Source organism: Natator depressus, chromosome 10 (assembly GCF_965152275.1).
Source record: "Natator depressus isolate rNatDep1 chromosome 10, rNatDep2.hap1, whole genome shotgun sequence".
Lineage (NCBI taxonomy): Eukaryota > Metazoa > Chordata > Testudines > Cheloniidae > Natator > Natator depressus.
The window spans coordinates 56,098,371-56,116,995 of record NC_134243.1 but is presented as its reverse complement, the minus strand read 5'-3'; the positions used below and the strand labels follow the sequence as shown (position 1 = coordinate 56,116,995).

Below are 18,625 nucleotides of genomic sequence, written 5' to 3'. Positions count from 1 at the left end.
GTACATCTTTATTTTCTATATAATTTCACCAAGAGCTCCTCATTCTGAGGATGAGAAAAGGTCAGTCCAGTGGAGCTGGATTAGCAGGCAGAATGGGTAGATGATGGTTTAGGACAACCTGGATATCATCGCTGCATCTGTTATATGCAATATATGCATTATGATGAATGCCCCATACACATACACCTCTCTCACACATACATTGATCTATAACCAAATAGACTATATGAATCTTATATATGGTAGAAGATCACAGCAGTCAAAGTTTCCCAGGGAATTTCACAAACCATAGCTGTATTCACAGAGCTTTGAATTGTGCTATGCATTGTGAAAACAAAATAAAAATAGTTGGGGATTTTCCCCATAATGAAATTGGAAGAATCATTAGTGATTCACCTATGGCTCTCACTAGCAATCTGGGACTCTCACTGAGGTCAACTATGAGCAGAATACTATTACATATGAGTTCACTATAAGCAAATCCCTTTGTGCACATTAAACTTGGTTAAATGTTGGGGGGGGGCATAGCTCAGTGGTTTGAGCATTGGCCTACTAAACCCAGGGTTATGAGTTCAATCCTTGAGGGGGCCATTTAGGGATCTGGGGCAAAAAATTGGGGATTGGTCCTGCTTTGAGCAGGGGGTTGGACTAGATGACCTCCTGAGGTCCCTTCCAACCCTGATATTCTATGATCATATAATAGACATGACTTTCTATGATCATATAATAAATAAATTCTTGTCCTCTGGCATGAGACTAAGCACAAGCAGTATCAGACCTAAAGAAAGTTGTTTCGGATGTGGATAGAAGGCACGATAGGGTCAAAAATAGGATTTAGAATCAATGTGTGTTTCACCCTTAACAATGGATCCATGACCATAATGAAATCTTCCTCTAGATCCCCTTCCTTCCAGTTAGTGCTGGATCAAGCTCCTGGTGCTTAGTTGTGCCCTTGACATTGAGAACTTAGATCACGGTACTGACTTCCTTCTTTATTTTCTGGCTCAGTGACCTCAAACTATTCATACATCCTAATTCCAAGCCCACCATCGCCAGACTAGCTGTGTTGCACCTGTTCCGTATAGCACACAACAAACCATTAACTTTGGCCTCTGTAATACAATTATAATCCTCAACAGCAACCAAATATATCTGCTCTCTAGATTCTGATTTTAAATATATTAACTGAATAAAAATGAACCTAGTTAACATAACACAATCAGTCAGTCAGCTAGCCACAAATTACCTTGACATTTTAGAATCTAGATGATTAAATGGGATAAAGGAGTGCCTTTAACAATGTTTATCTTCAAACTGCTCTGTCAATGGTTTAAAATACCTAATTCATTTATTTGCTGTAGATGTACGTTGGTTGAAAAATGTTATTTCAAGCTCCAGGGCTGCTGACAATGTTTCTCATGAGACATTATGTTTGAAATGTTCTCTCTGCTGCTGGGGATATTGAATCAAAATATTTTTCACAGAATCTTCTCTCAGTTTCTTTGGCTTCATCCAATCTCATTTTCACAACACAAATTTCTTAAATCCACTTAAACATTCAGACATACTAAGAAATATGTCCAGTTCAAAAGGACACTAGCTATTTCCCCCAGACTTTATTTTAAAAAAATCTTGATTTGAACCTCCAGATTCTAGTTTAAACACACATACTGTCTATTTTGTATTTATTAGAGGAAATAAACCTTCCATTTCCTCACTAAAAAGTCTAAATGTGGTTGTGTTGTATGCTAAGCAAAATTGACGTTAATGCTTACGTTCCACATATCTCTTAACGGCTGTAAAGATGAATCATTCCAGGAAGAACAGAGAGGTTAAATCATTCCAGGAAGAACAGAGAGGTTAAGTGGCTTGTCCAAAATCTTCTCTGCACTAGTTTCTGTCCATAAAATGTCACACTATTGCTAATACTGGTAATCACTCTGTTTGGTACTAAGTGCTTGTAGGTCTGGATGCTAAGGTTTTCTGAGTCCAGAATGGGAGTTTTTTCTGGAGACATATGATTGTCCAGATTATCAGACCATTAGATATGTTTAATATACTTTTATCACTAATGGCTTTTTGGCCATTACATCCTTCACAGACTATAATAAGCCAACTTTTGATACTTAATGCTGAACATTCTTTCCCCAAGATTTCTATTTGTTGAGAGGCAATGAATAACAAAATCAATCAGCTCCTTCAAATTAGGTCTTAAAGACATCCGGTAAAATAGCCACTTTCACAATAACAGTGTCAGATTGATATTATGCAGCTTTTAAATTATTTATCTACTCTAAATCTTAATCCCCAGGATGTTAAAATATTTACATTCAAACACAACATTTTGCTGCTCAAGTAGAACTGTAAGACCAACAGAGGTCAATGGTACAAATCCTGGTCCCAGCTAAGTCCATTCCAAAATTTCCATTACTTTCAATGGATCATAATTTTACCATTGGGGTAAAAAAAAATAGACCTTCATCCCATTTCTATGCTCAGCTGGGCATGTCGCAGAACTGCTGCTCCAGATGAAGAATTTTAGTGTGAGCAACTGCTCTGTTGCATCAGATGTCTACCTGACAAGCCTGTCAGACATTATACATTATTGAGAACCACTTTCAAAAAGAAAGTGCAAATTATTTGCAAATTATTACATGTGGAGTTCAGACTGCATTGAGATGAGCCTAAACCTAAACCTAAGGTAGTAGGTAGGTAAGTAATCTGAATTGTAACTCACTTCCAAATTAAACTGCTGAGACGAAAATAAGTGAGTTGGTAAAAATGCTTATTACTACTTAATGTTTAGAATAAGTAGCACCCAAGATGTTTGAAAGTGATGTCACGTGAAATGAAATCAGAAGCAAGACAATCTGGAAATTTAGAATGTAAATCACTAGGAAAGTTTTGAGGTGTTTTGAAGGATATGTAGATAATAGAGTTATACTTGAGACCATTTAAGTAACATAAACAAAGCTGAAAAAACTATGAACACTGTCCAAGGATATTATGGAGATCTCTTCTGAAATGTCAAATTTAAAGACACGAGGTAACCTGTGTTTAAATACTTAACTTTTGAACCAGTCTGTCCTGATCTTATGATATTTACTGCATGTCTTCTTTTAATTTGAATTTTCTGAATACCTGGATAATATCACATGTTCTGGAAACGCTACAAACCCTGTTCAGAACACTAGGGTTTTGTTCTAAAAAGACAACATTTATTATTGTTTTAAAGTATAAGCAACTTAAATATCATTATCCCCTAATCATGTAGATGTTAACCTGAACAAATTGCTGAGGAAACCACACCTAGAACTAGCAAGAATGAACAAGTTACCCTCTTTAAATATTGCTGTCAAAGCCATTCTGCTTAGCACACTCTGGGCTCCCAATTACACTAAAGCCTATTATAGTTGCTAGTGATGAGTCAGCTTCAAAAGGTTTGCAAATCTAGTTTGGAGAAGCATACAAATGTTTAGACGTTTGTATGAATTTTAGCTGAATTTGAATCTCTTTGGTCAAGAAATCCAACTTGAAACCCACAGATGATCTCTTCTACCATGTCTAGTACTTCCTGGTTTCAGCCGAGCAGGAAATACTGTATTGTGAGAACATGTTTTTCCTCACTGCATTTGGGGTTTTTGTCATAGACAAAATTGTGAAGTGTAGAAGTGTGATAAATTTGGTGCTGTGCAAAAACTGTGTAATGAAACCACATGGAGCATAGATGGTCTCCATGTTTTGTTACAAACTGAAAACTCAGCACAGGTTCCCAGGGTTTTTGCTGAAGCGCGTGAACCTTTTTAATGATCCGGTGCTGACTCATGATTCTGCACTGAAAGAAAACACACGCAACTTGCATATTGTGTGACAAAAAACTAAGGACCCAATTCTACCTTCTTTACATCAAGCAGTACTTTACTCCAAAAGCAGTCATGTTGACTTTGTGGGATCATTTATATAGTAAATTCCTGTTTGGTGTGAGCAAAGGTGGCAGAATTAGATCCTTAAGCCACAGTTCAGCAAAGCAATTAAGTACATGCTTAAATGCTTTGTTGAATTGGGACCCTGGTGGGAATCCTGAACTCTGGCATGTTTAGATTCAAGATTTCTATTCATCCCACTAAACGTAGGGAAGTTTGCAAATTCCAGATCTGAGTCTGGGTTTTGAACAGCTCAGTTGAGATCCAATGTTATGGTTCAAGTCCTTCTCTATCAAAAACTGCTAGACTGCCCAGATTTTGAACACAAAGCTGGTTGCACGAGTTCTGTTGCCTTCCACCGACAGGGAAATGTCTGCCTTTAGTCCCCCATTTCACTTCACAATCAACTATCAATGAACATTTTGCTAGCTGTCATATCCTGGTCCTCTAGTTCACCTTCTTTGCCTGTATGCTAAAGCAGGGTCTTGTTTAAAAGCTGATTTGCTTGATCATTAGTTGGCTGCAATTTGTGAAAACAGAGAGGTTAGCTGCGCCCTTATTGGATAAGCAGAGAGGCTGGTAGTCTCATGGATGGAACCACTACCCCGAGAATCTTCACTGTCAGGGAGGCTAATTTGGTTAATTTAGCCATCTAAAATCCATACCATACCATACTTAAAATGAACCATATGTGACAGTATAGAAAAAATATAATAATTGGTGGTGGCACAAACAAACCAGAGAGAGCTCTGGGAATGAGGAGAAGCATGGGAAACACACAGCTTGATATTTTCCCATACATGCCAAGAGTCCTGATTATTTTTAAGCAAAAATGTTACTATTTTTCTGCTCTGCGCATTCAAAGAATGTTCACGTGGCCCAGCACATTTCACTAGGGTTAAGGGGTTTTTCTGCTGTTTTCAGATGCTGGCATGTACATCTGAAAGAAAAATTATCTGCAATTTCATGGTTTGACAGCTTTCATTATGTAATGACTTCCAGCAGTTTGCCCAGCAAACTGCATTTTCACCCATTTGATATAAGAATTCCACATTTTCTTCCAAACATACTGTATCTATGGACGTTGCTCATACAGAATAATTAATTCCCTTCATCACCAAATTAGTTCAAAGAGATGGACACAGCTCAAAATGTTCAGCGAGGAAACCAAAAACTCATGCTATATACAGCTTATCAGAAAATTCTTTGATTGGGGGAAGTACCCAAGGTCAGAAATACTATGTGAATAGGCTCTCTTACAAGAGCTCCAGAATGGCTAGGTTTTAGTATGTCAGCAGAACCACAAGTCTGGTCTTTCTTGTATTAGTCTGAAAAATCACACTTTTGGCCAAAGGAAGAAATGCACAAGGACACATTACAATATATAGTCCTCTACACGCCCCCCGCCCCCCAAGGACTCCTGTCTACACAGAAAGATTTCTGTAAAACTAGTCAAATTCCTTTCCACCTCTTGCGAGCAACTAGCAAGAAAAAGAAGTAGGAAGCGCAAAGGAAAGAGCAGAAAGGATAAGAAAATGGCAAGTGACAATGGGGATAATAATGTTTCCCTTCTTTCTGTTGGTTAGCAGTGGGAGAGACATTAGAAACAGATGATGTTAGGAGAGTTGTTAAATGGAATACTAGGGCCTGAAGCTTCTAATGCACTTGGACAATTCTAGGAGTGAGGGCTAAGGAGGACAGTGGTGAAGATTTTGAAAAAAAAATGGGGGGGGAGGGTGGATCATCAGCTGAACATGAGATCATGCTGTGGCCAAAAGGTCAAATGCAATCCTTTGATGCATAAAGAGGGAAATCTCAAGTAGGAATAGAGAGGTTATTTTACTTCTGTATTTGGCACTAGTGTGACCGCTGCTGGAAATCTGTGGCCAGTTCTGGGGTCCACAATCCTAAAAGGATGTTGAAAAGGTTCCAGAGAACATCCACAGGAATGATTACAGGATTTAAAAACCAATTATTGTGGTAGACTCCAGCTCCAACTATTTAGCTTAACAAAGAGAATGTTAAAGGGTGATCTGATTACAGTCTCACTATCTATATGTGGAACAAATATTTGACAATGGACGTCAATCTAGCAGACAAAGGTATATTGTGATCCAATGGCTGGAAGTTGAAGCTAGACTAACTCAGACTGGAAATAAGCTGTAAATGTTTAACAGCGATGGTGGTTAACCATTGGAACAACTTACTAAGGGTCATGGTGAATTCTTCATCACTGACAATTTTTAAATCAAGATTAGATGTTTTCTAAAAGATCTGCTCGAGGAATTATTTTTGGGAAGTTCCATGACCTGTGTTATACAGGAGGCCAGACTAGAAGACCACAATGATCCCTTCTGATCTGGAATCTTTCAAAGCCCTCAGGCAGAGCTCCATTGTCATTAGTGTTTGCTGATGGCACTCATGATGGGTGCACCAAGATAACTGGATTTGCTTTAGGCAGTCTGGCATAAGTGGGTCTTTAAGAGGGACTTAAATGAGGACAGGCTAGGGGCCTTGCAGATGAGCTGTGTGAGTCCATGCCACTCATAGGAAGATTGATATATAGGGAAAACAGGGGAAAACTCACAAATGGTGGACATGGCAGGTCTATGTTTGTAAAACAGGAAGTTCCACAACAGCCCCAATGCCAGGCACGATTCAGCTCTGAAAACGTACCTTCAGATGTCTGGTGTTACCTGATATTCCCAGATTCTCACTTCCTATTTAATTCTCATGGTATTTCTTCACATCTGAATGACACTATATTCTGTGGATGCCTTCCCAAAACAAACACACATACTCATACCCACCCACCCACTGAAATACTCGGTGCTGTGACTGTGATCAGGGTACCTTTTGCATTAAAAGGTCTGCATGGTGTTTTTTAAGGAAATAGGAGAATCCTGTTTTCTATGGCTTTCAACTGACTAGCAGCCTGCCTTGCTGGAGACAGTGGTCTCACTAACATTTTAGAGAAGATTTAGAAAGTGCTAAGTATATTTCCCACATTGGAACCAATGAACAGAGAAAGTCAAAGCAAGATCACATGAACAGGGCAATAGACACAAATCATGGGGTTTGTCTGCCAGTATAACCAGTGGTTTAAGTAGAAATGATTTCTTGCTGGTACTGCACTCATGGGAGGGACACAAGGGAGGGCACATGACCTCTGCACATGACCCTCCCTGTGACTCCTCCCCACCCTGCCCCCAGCTTGGGTCCTCCACCCTCTCCCCGGCCCCTCCAACACACACACACAGACACACAAACACTCTTACCTGTCTAAAATTTTACAACTGCATCTGTTAAACAGATGAAGTTGTAAAATGATGCTTTGGGCCCCTGGTGCTACCTGTACTTCCAGGTGTCATTGAGGATCCAGCAGTACCCCAATTTGAAAACTTCTTAAATGAAAGGATAGGAAGGACAATCACCCCACTTTCCCTTAATACACTATCAGTGCCTTCCTTATGTCCAAACTAAGCTTCTGCCAGCTTGTCTTTATCTAAGTATTGCTCTCCACCAGTCACTAGGAAAGCAAAGATGCTGCACCATCTCGGTTTGATGGAAAAGAGGCGTAGAATTGTGTGCGCCATGTGCATCTTGTTAGAACTCCAGCCCAAATTGTTTTATTATTTTCCTCAGCATGGCATACACGAGGGGCAACCAAAATCAACCTGGCAGAACATGCATGAGAACTGTCTCTGGACAGATAAGCAATTGATCAAAATCACATTCTCTGATCTCTTGGGGCCAAATCCTGTTCTCATTGAGATCAAAAGGAGTTTTGCTATTGAGTTCAATGGGAACAGGCTTTGACATTTGGAGACGAAAGAACAAAACCACTCACAAAAGGGCTATGTTGCTTATACCACAGGTATCAAAGGCGGCTGACTCATGTGAGAAAGTCAGCAGACATACATCTTTGTGCACTGCAAGGGAGAAATCAGCAATCAATGAGGCTAAAACAGTCTCTGTACCATATCCAACTCATAAGTCCATCTGCAAAGGATCAAGGAAATATGAAGGCTCCAGATTACCTTAAAGTCCTCAGTCCCTTGGTTAGAATGCTCCCATTAGTATATGTTCATAGTCCAGAGACTGGAGCAGTAAAGAGGCCAGAGCAGGAAAGAGGCAAAACGGATATATTTCCAGGCCGGGCCTTTTAGCTTCTGCCAAGTGCCAAGTAAAGGGAAATCTGTTCTTACTGTGAAAGATGGTGTTTGGAGTCACATGGGCAAGTTACATGTCCATCACCCCCACCCATATTCTAGTTAGAACATTCACAAAAAGTCCATTAAGTGTAGACAGGCATTTTCCAGGGGCCGTTGTGAGCTAAGTGTTCCTTAATGGGCCATTCAGCTTGACTTGTCCCTTCATGTGCTGGCTAAATCCCTTGTGGGCATTACCACAGGAGCAAATGTGCAGTAAACAAAGCTAATATTCATAACTTCAGATACCAATCTTTACTTATAGTTCTCCCACCCACAAAGCTGGAAAATTAGGCATTTGTTTTCCTTGTTTTGCTGCTCCAATTCCAGTTAGCAAAATGCATGTTAGCCTAGTTTAGACTTCTGTGTACACTGGGGACAACACCTGATACCTGTCAGGCTGCAGACGTGGGCTGACATCAGAATCCAAACATCCTCTGGCCAGTGCAAGCAGAGGCCTTCCTCTAATGATTTGGACTTGATATGATGCAGTATGAATGTCATGGATAATTCAGACCAATGGGGAGAAACAGAATTGGGGAGAAACTGTTTAACAGTTTCAGAAACAGACCGATGGGGAGAAACTGTTTAAACATCTTCCTTTCCCCCCTCTCCCGTCTTGAGGACTCATGACCAATTTAACAGCACAATACATATGCTAACAAACATAAACAAAGCCTTTGTTTAAGTTTGTTAGCATATGCATTTTGCTGTTAAAGCCACATAAAGAATGAGCAGAGCGCAGCCCTAAGTCTTTCCGGTACTCATACCCCCTAAAAATCTCTTGCAGGTACTGCATACTGGAGAGTACCACCCTACTTGCACTACTGCATATAACTGAGAATTAGAAACAATGAGTTAGTATTCTCGTCAATTCTCTCACTTTGCTGAGAGTGCACTAACTGGGACAAACCTCCAGGCAAACTGCACCATAACACCAATCATGTTTTATCTCGAATGAAATACAACTTACCCAAGTAGTTGTTGCTCTTGGACATCTCAGTAATGTTGATTTTAATAGCCCCTTCAGGAATTTCTACTATTTTGTGGTAGCCAAGATTTGTTAGCGTGTGTTTGAAAACACCAGAGACCACCTTGCAACCAGTGTTGTCCCCTCCACATATTCCGCATTTGTCAGCCACCTTGTCTGATCCCAGGTAGTCATCACAGCCAATGCTCTGCAAAAATCAAACCAACATTTTTTTTCAGAGCTTACAAATACTGTCTCATGAATCCTTCAGAATATTAATCAACATAGGATACTGTCATATGTGACTTTTGCAGAATATAAAGACTTCAGAGATTCAGTGAATTGGCATTTTGGATTGTTTCATTTCTTTGCTTTTCCACACACTAAGTGTAATAAAATACCCAAGTCGCAGAATAGACATTGAGGTACTCTGTGGCTGGAATTTTCAAGTGAGCTTAGGGGTGTTGCAGCACTTAATCTTGCCATGCTTTGATCAGAGGGACTCTCATTCTCATCAATGTAAAATCAAATTTACTAAAATATGGTGTCATAAATATAAAGGGAAGGGTAAACCCCTTTAAAATCCCTCCTGGCCAGAGGAAAAATCCTCTCACCTGTAAAGGGTTAAGAAGCTAAAGGTAACCTCGCTGGCACCTGACCAAAATGACCAATGAGGAGACAAGATACTTTCAGAAGCTGGGAGGAGGGAGAGAAACAAAGGGTCTGTGGCTGTCTGTATGCTGCTTTTGCCGGGGATAGAACAGGAATGGAGTCTTAGAACTTTAGTAAGTAATCTAGCTAGGTATGTGTTAGATTATGATTTCTTTAAATGGCTGAGAAAAGAACTGTGCTGAATAGAATGACTATTCCTGTCTGTGTGCCTTTTTTGTAACTTAAGGTTTTGCCTAGAGGGATTCTCTATGTTTTGAATCTAATTACCCTGTAAGGTATCTACCATCCTGATTTTACAGAGGGGATTTCTTTACTTCTATTAAAAGTCTTCTTGTAAGAAAACTGAATGCTTTTTCATTGTTCTCAGATCCAAGGGTTTGGGTCTGTGGTCACCTATGCAAATTGGTGAGGATTTTTACCAAACCTTTCCCAGGCAGTGGGGTGCAAGGGTTGGGAGGATTTTGGGGGGAAAGACGTGTCCAAACTACGTTTCCCAGTAAACCCAGTTAGAGTTTGGTGGTGGCAGTGGAGGTCCAGGGACAAGGGATAAAATTAATTTGTACCTTGGGGAAGTTTTAACCTAAGCTGGTGAAAGTAAGCTTAGGAGGTTTTCATGCAGGTCCCCACATCTGTACCCTAGAGTTCAGAGTGGGGGAGGAACCTTGACATATGGGCACTGCTGTGACACAGTGCACTTGACCTACTGAACATCAGCAAGCAATGAGTTAACTCTAAGCTTAGGTGAACAGAGTGGCAGGTGAACAGGGTGGCATAATGTAGGAAGACTAGGGACTTTAGTCTCCAACAGATACTCAATGGAAAGCCAAGGAGCCCTATAGAAGCAGCTACAATGGCGGGTTGTCAAAGGTGGGACTAAGCAGTAGTTTAAAGACAAAGAGGTTACTTACCTGTAACTGGAGGTTCTACGAGATGTGTGGCCCTTATCTGTATTCTACTGAGGGTTTATGCATGCACCATGTGTCTGAAGCTGGAGAATTTCAAAGTAGGAGTGTCCGTTGGTCTATGCAGGCACCTTTGCTTCACCTCATGGTTTAGTCCAAGGTGATAAACTGCGGGGAGGACCGACCATATCTCCAGTTCCTTCCCCACCGCAAATCCAACAGATCCGCAGCAGAGCGGGAGGTGGAATACAGATAGGGACCACACATCTCGAAAAACCTCCAGTTACAGATAAGTAACCTCCTCTTCTTCTTCGAGTGATGGTCCCCACTGCATTCCACTGAAGGTGATTAACAAGCAGTACCTAATTCAGAGGGTGCGAAGCTGAAGATGGAACAGTTGAGTGGAGGACAGTCATGCCGAATGAGGCATCTGTCACAAAGTTCTGCACCAAGGCATAATATGTAGTGAAGGTATGTACTGAACTCCACATGGCCGCCCTACATATGTCCCTAAGCAGCATATCATGGAGGGTGACCATGGTGGACACCTGGGCTCTCATGGAATGGGCCCTCAGTCCAACAACTGATAGACCAGTGTAATGCATCCAGAAATCCATTTGGAGATTCTCTATGTGGAAATTGCTTGCCCCTTAACTCTCCGCTATTGAGATAAATAATTCTAGGAGACTTTCTGATCAATTTTGTCCTCTGCAGGTAGAAGGCCAAGGCCCAGTGCACCCGAGGGAGTGAAGTCATCACTCCTCTTCCAAGCCATTAGGCTTCGGGAAGAAAGCAGATAAGTGGATGGGTTGACTGAGATGAAACTGAAAGACAAACTTTGGTAGAAACTTAAGATGTAGGTGCAGGGAGACTTTGTCTTTATGGAAAGTGGTGAAAGGAGGGGATCTGCCATCATGGCACCAAGTTCTCCTACCCTTCTCACTGAAGTGGTAGCCACAAGGAAGGTAACTTTCATGAACAGAAGGAACACAGAGCATGAAGCCAGCAGCTCAAAGGGTTGTTTCATCAGTGCCGACAGAATGAGGTTGAAGTCCCACTGGGGAGCAATAGGTTGTACAGGTGATACGTTCTCAGAAGGCCTTTCCAAAACTAGTTGTCAACGGATGTGTAAATACAGAGTGTTCTTCCATGGGAGAGTGGATCTTGAGAGGGGCAAGCCCTTTAAGAACAGGAAGTTATCCAAAAGAAGTGGAATCTTCATGTCCTCTGGGGAAAGCCTTTTTTGCTGGGCCTAGGAGGCAATGCATTTCCACATGATCCAGTAGGAACACCTAATGGACTCTTTCCTACTGTTCAATAGGATGACTTTCACTTCCAATGAAGACTCTTCTTCTAGAGAAGATGCCCATCCAAGAACCATGCTCTGAGGTGAAGCATCTTTGGATCAGACTGTCTGATCCTGCTGTTGTGGTGCATTAGCAGCTCGGAGAAAGTGGGAATGGGAAGTGGGAGACAGACTGACATGCAGAGAAGGTTGTCAGCTCTCTAGTGGTCTCAGAAATATCTTTTCTAAGACGGTTGTATGTGCAAGGATGAAGGCAGGCCTGGAGGACAGAATCGTTGGGTCTTCTGGTGCTTGCATGATGGTTCATATGGTTTTTGGTGGAAGAACTGGGAAGTCCTGAACCATTGTGTAGATGAGCTGATGGTGGAATTTCTGCTGGAGTGCAGGTGTGTAGATACACATTGATTGAAGTATGGCTCAAATTCTGGAGGGTGTGGAACTCATGAAGGTGCATTGCCCTTCTTCGGTTTGGAAGAAAATTTACTGCCATGCTTATGCGCATGCTTCCTCATCTCCCACCTAGGCCCCAGCATAGGGTCTTTAGTGGTGGTATCGCTGGAGGTGGACTCGATCGCCAGAGCCTGAAGCGCATACCTGGCTGTCTCAGGCCAATATACAGGGGGCAGTTCCCCGGCTTGGATACGACTGAGGCCATATGGTGACTTCCGTGAGGTGCTTCTTAAGGCAGAGAGCCTTCTCGGGTATGGCTTGGGAAGGACTGGCAGATACTGCACCTGAATGAAATGTGGGCTTCTCCCAAGCAGTTGAGGCAGTGTTGATGTTAGTTACTGATCGAGAAGAAACAGGGACAGGAGGCGCAGATTTTAAATCCTGGCATCTTTGGCATAGTCCAGTACCCACGCATGGGTACGGAGGAGGGTGTAACCGGTAAACAGATTCCCCCAAAGTCTCAGTCCTATTCCATATACTACTAAAAAAAGCTAAAACTATGTTAAAACAGTAAAAACAGCAAATACTACAACAAAAACTAACTATATACAACTCTACTCTTTTTAAGGTGTGTCACACACAAGAGGACACTAATAGCTCCAACTTCGACTCAGCAGCGGTGAGAAGGAACTGGAGATGTGGTCAGTCCACCCTGCCCTTTATCACCTCAGATGAAACCATGAGGCAAAGCAAGGGTGCATGTGAGGATCACTGGACACTACTACTTTCAAATTCTCCGGCTCTGGACATGTGGTGCATATATGTAAACTCTCAATGGAATACGATAGGGATCAATCACTGAAGAAGAACTTCTTGTAGCCCAAACTGGGATTTTTCGGTTTATATAGAAATCTTTTGTTTCTTTTCTTACAAATTTGATACTTTTAAGCCCAAAAAGAAGGACCAATGAGGCATCTCTCAAACAAACAAGTCTCTAAAAAGTCTCTAAATTGTGCTAGGAGCCAAATCAACTTCCTGGCTGCTCCCAGGGATCCACGTGAGGCGCAGAAAAGTGGCCTAATGCCAACTTTGGCTCCCTCTCCAATATTCACCCTGTCCTGTACAATTCAGCCAGGCCCAAGATTTGGGCACACAATCTCAAAGACAATCCATTTGTATTCCTAAAAGTAGTGTAAATTTAAAGCAAGAAAATGCGTTCAGTACTTTCTTCAAACCAGAGAAAAATTCAGCAAGACTTGTATTTTACATGCATGCACTACATACATTTCCTCCTTATTTTCAAGCATTTTTATTTCTGTCCATAATAAGTGGACTGAATGTATAGTCTCTCTCTGTAGAACATTACTCCTCATGAATACTGATAGACAGTTCTCATTTCACCTATATAATAGGCCTGCTTTCAAAACGGTGCTTCAGAGACACACATACAAGGAAGAAACTTACAGTTCATATTATGACTCAAAAAATGTGTGACCTTATGGAGAAAGACAAACCAACCTGATTAAATATTACAGTAAAACAGCCTCTCAGACTTATGAGTTTTATCAGTTTGATTTAAATATTCTTTTAAAGTCAAAAGCACTCTTCCATTATTTTAAGTAGATTGCACAATACTTAGTGCAAAAGCTGGTTAATGCCTGTTCCATATTCTCTCCTGCAAGTAAAGAGCCAAATGAAAAGGATACAGAAGGCTTTTCCAATAACCCATAAGAAAGGGCAGAGTCAGGAGCACTGGCATTGTTATGTTTCTTTCCAGATTCCAGTCCTAATTCTTGTCCCTTGCTGTGAAAAATGTTCTAAACCACAAGCCAAATTCTGCTTAGTTCCAGTGAAAATATTGAAGCCCCTACATCTTTCTTTATGATTATCCAAAGAACACAGATTAAGCCATCTCACTCAACCCTGCCAGTATCATGTGGGGCTTGAAAATGATGCCTGTTTGTGGTCATGAAGCAAGAGGCTGAATCAAGGTCCCAAACTCTGTGTGTGTAGGAGGGTGGGTGGGTGGTGAGGGATAACTGACAACTGAAAAACTGTTATAACCTACCATTTTTAGCAAGGTTGAATTGCCCTGTCATTCAGAAGAGAGTTTGTTTCTTGTTGGAAGTATTTGCTTTAACATCTTTCATTTACTCTACACAGCATATACATAGCATTAGAAGGAAATCATGTACATATTTCATGTTTGCCTTTTACTTAAAATTTATTTTATTTGCTAATAACTTCATGCCTTTGGACAAATACAGAACTTACCACCGCATGTTGCTCCATCAAGATTTCAGACAAGCCTAGAGCAATCTGAAAAATGAAGTGCTCTGAATTTAAGACTTCTGCACCATAACTACAGATGATTGATTAAGCTCTAGCCTTTTCCCTATTAAGGATCTTTTGTTGAAAGGATTTACACTTTTTCCATTGTAAATTTATCTGAAAAGAAATGTGATGGTGCTTATCACCCTCTTAGGTTATCCAGTGACATGTAGGAACTGATCCACTGCCAGTATGTCAATATATGGAGGAAACCCCTTCCTGCATGAAATGTTGTATGATATGTATTGCTTGTATAAATGCACAGTGGTCTTCCAGACTAATATTCTGTCTTCTACGGATTAATAAAGTTTCCTTCATTCAAACAAGCAAAAGAGCTATTTTACAGAATAAGTATTTTAGAAATAGTTCAAGGGATTTTAAATTTTTAATTGGGATTATTATTCATACCCTTCTGCCTGTGAATGAAGGTGCCTTTGTACATGAGTACTGCACAAAGGTCTGAGAGACAGGCAAATGATAACTTCTTCATTTTAGAAACCCTCTAAAATTACCTAAAATATTTTAGCCATGTATAAAAAAATGTGTGCAGAGCCCATATTTCCAGATATGGCAAGGGTAGCAGTATAGCAAGTTTTGTGTCCCACTGGTTCAGTGGGACTTTCTAACTGTGTAAAACACATATTTTTATGATTGAAGGGTCATGAGATATTAGATCTGACCCTATCACTGGTCCAGGACTAAATACTGCCTGTCCTGGGCCTTGGGCCAGAGTCATTTTGGACTGAAGGAGGAAATATTTTTCTGGCAAGTTGATTTTGAGGTTTTTTTTTAAAGGCAGCTGTTTGAAGCTGCTCAGAGGTTTGGAATGTTAGAAATAGTCCTGGTGGAGTTAGATTAATTAGTAGAGCGCTGTGGAAGCAGGGAAAGATGCATGATATTCAATGGAGCTCTCTACCACATGTGTGACATAGTATGGCCCCTAAACACTTTTCTGAATCAGGATGTAATTATCTCTGTATAAACGCACACACATGAATGAACAAACGAATGAGAGAAAATAAAATTAGGGGAAAAAAAAACGTAACAAGCCCAAAACAAATCTCAGTGTATCCAGCGTCCAGAATTAATGACTTAATGGCCCTGGATTTCAATGGCAGAAAGTTGACTGGAGAAGTCACAGAAGCATAATCCACAGAAGCTGCTCACACTGGCCTTTCTGCAGTGTGGCCTGAAGCCAAATTCTGCAGCCCAGAAAGTAGGTCGGGTTGGCTAGGACAGCAATGAATCAGCTAATATAACTTTTTGGTAGCATACAGTGAATGCACTTTGCTGATTAGTGATCAGCTAATGCACTCTTCCTGTGCTATAAAAAAGTCAATATTTTTCCTGAGAATTTTTGGAATTATGATTACATACATTTGAGTACCGGTTTGTTATTTCATTAGCAATTAAACACAAACAAATGTTTTAAAAAATCAAAACCCTCTTCTAAACTTTCTTATTAAATTGTTTGCATTCCATATAACCACATACACCAGTCTGGATTGTTAACAGCAGATTCATGGGCACATATAAAGAAAGACATGTCTTGCCTGTGGAATAATAATTTTTTCTCTTGCCATAACTTATCTTTTCTTATGAAACTGCATTTGCAGCTGTTCTTGGGTTCCAAATGGAAGGGGGGGGGTAGTGAGCATGTGTCCCCTAAAATAATGTTTTAGTTCAAAAGACTTCTACTTTTTTGAACTGTACTAAAAGCCAAATATCTTTACTATTTTCAAATAATTTTTGCAATATGTTTTAAAAAAACTTTATAAGTTACAGGTTAATACTAAAGAAGTTGTTCAAGAATTACACACAATTGCCAACATTAAGTTAAATGAAATCTCTGGGAAAAGCAAAGGACAATCTGGATGAAATATTCAGTGGTGGACTTCACAGGGATTTAGGGCTGTATATACAATAGAATGGGGTTAGTGCCAGGCATTTAAAGAGATGAAGTGCTGATTCTTGAAATGGAAAGCAGATGTTACAATTTCAGTGCTAAATGAATGTACTAAACTAAAACCTATGTTGGTACAGTGGCATACACAATACAAAGTGCCAATGATTTGCCTTCTGTGCTCTAGCTATATCAGTTTATGAATGATAAAAAGAATGATGAGTTCTAATATGTTGCTAATGTCCACTTCTAAACCTGCCAGTATTTGCAATGAAATGATTTAGAAGAAAACTGTCAGACAACTGATTTGGATACTGTGTGCTCTAGTGCCTAGCAGACTGTGGAGCAAAGCAGGTAGCTTCAAGTTATACTTAAATATAGTTGAAAAACTCCCGTGCCTATGCCAAAAAGGCAAAATGACAACTACACGTGTGCCACAAGTGGCTCAGCCACTAAAGAAATGGAGTGTGGTGCCACAAGCAACAAGATTCAAATATGACCGATGACCTGATTGTACATTGTAAATTATCTAGAAATCCCATTTACCACAAACAGATCAAAAGTCCTGCAGGCTACTAATCTCAGCTGTGCAGAGCCTCTTTCGGGATCTGCATTCTCTGTTGTTCTGCATGCACAACATAACATCCGACTTCAGACAGGTAGCATCAACAGGGCCAGCCAAGGTCTCGAACTCTTCCTCTTGTAATAACGGTACAAAACTCAGCTGGGCTACTAGCATTGTGGGTGGTATTTATGTTAACACAGCTACATCACCAGATATTGCCTTTATTCTTCTGTGTAATTTTAAGGCCACATCTCTCTCTGTTCTGATAAATGTTCAGTGTGAACCTAATAAGATGATGCTTTGCAACATTATCCCCCAATTGGTCAGACATATTTTTTCAGATTTCTAGTCATTTACCTAAAGAATGGCCTTGCCAGCACCTTTGTGGGTGAAAGCAATTAAAATAATTGAATACTGGACACAATAAAAAGTGGTTTTGGTGGCTGACAGTTGACTCTTTAAAATTATAATTTGCAGCCATAGAAGAGAGATTTGCTTTTTTCAACCTATTAGAAGTTAGCAGTGAATGAACCAAAAATGATAATTTTGAACCAAACATATTCTGATCCAGGCAACCTTTAGAATACTTAGTGACTAGAAATAAATAGGGCTGTGTACATTATCCAGTCTTATTGTGTGGAGTATGTGACTGGTAAGACCCCACTTCTGGGATGCCACCTGATGTGCTGGGGTCCCACTTAGCCCCCTGGCCCTGCCAGCCTGGGTTTCCCTTGCACTGGGTTGCTGTGCCAGGTTCTCAAACACCTTTTCAGCATACACCCAGGCAAGACCACACCCAGTTGCAGACACAGACTGCAGTCAGATCTCTGTAAGAGGATTCACCCAGCACTCACATGCACACCCACTGTGGAGAGAGAAACCCCAGATAATATTGTCTTGCGCTGTATAGAAAGATCTGCACAGTGCAAGCTCAGAAAAATTCACCCTCTCTCTCAATGAGAAGAGAGATATGCACAGCTTCTTGCCCCTCCCAAGATATGGATTGAACAAACTGGATTATGTTATAAACAATAAATAAGTTTAACTATAAAAGACAGATTTTAAGTGATTATAAGGGATAGCAAACAGAACAAAGCAGATTACAAAGCAAATAAAACAAAACACGCAAGCTAAGCCTGATTATCTAAAGAAACAGGTTACAAAATGACAGGTTTCAGAGTAACAGCCATGTTAGTCTGTATTCGCAAAAAAGAAAAGGAGTACTTGTGACACCTTAGAGACTAACCAATTTATTTGAGCATAAGCAATGCTCACTGCTCAACCCCTGGCTCTGCCACAGGCCCTGCCCCTACTCCACCCCTTACCGCCCCCTCCCCTGAGACTGTCGTGCCCTAGCTCCTCCCCCCTCCCCACCAGAGCCTCCTGCATGCCACAAAACAGCTGATCTGGAGGTGCGGGGAGGGAGAGGAAGGCGCTGATCGGCGGGGCTGC

The 18,625-nt window shown here is 40.8% G+C and overlaps 1 protein-coding gene across 3 annotated transcripts in view; it reads right to left on the bottom strand.

The window, feature by feature from the left end:
- The window catches only part of THSD4 (thrombospondin type 1 domain containing 4), a 600,975-nt gene that overhangs the window by 118,090 nt on the left and 464,260 nt on the right, over nucleotides 1–18,625 (bottom strand). For all 3 annotated transcript variants that reach the window (XM_074966229.1, XM_074966230.1, XM_074966232.1), the window contains one exon: nucleotides 9,108–9,312. In XM_074966229.1, the coding sequence (XP_074822330.1) occupies nucleotides 9,108–9,312 (205 nt within the window). The remainder of the gene's footprint in view (nucleotides 1–9,107; nucleotides 9,313–18,625) is intronic.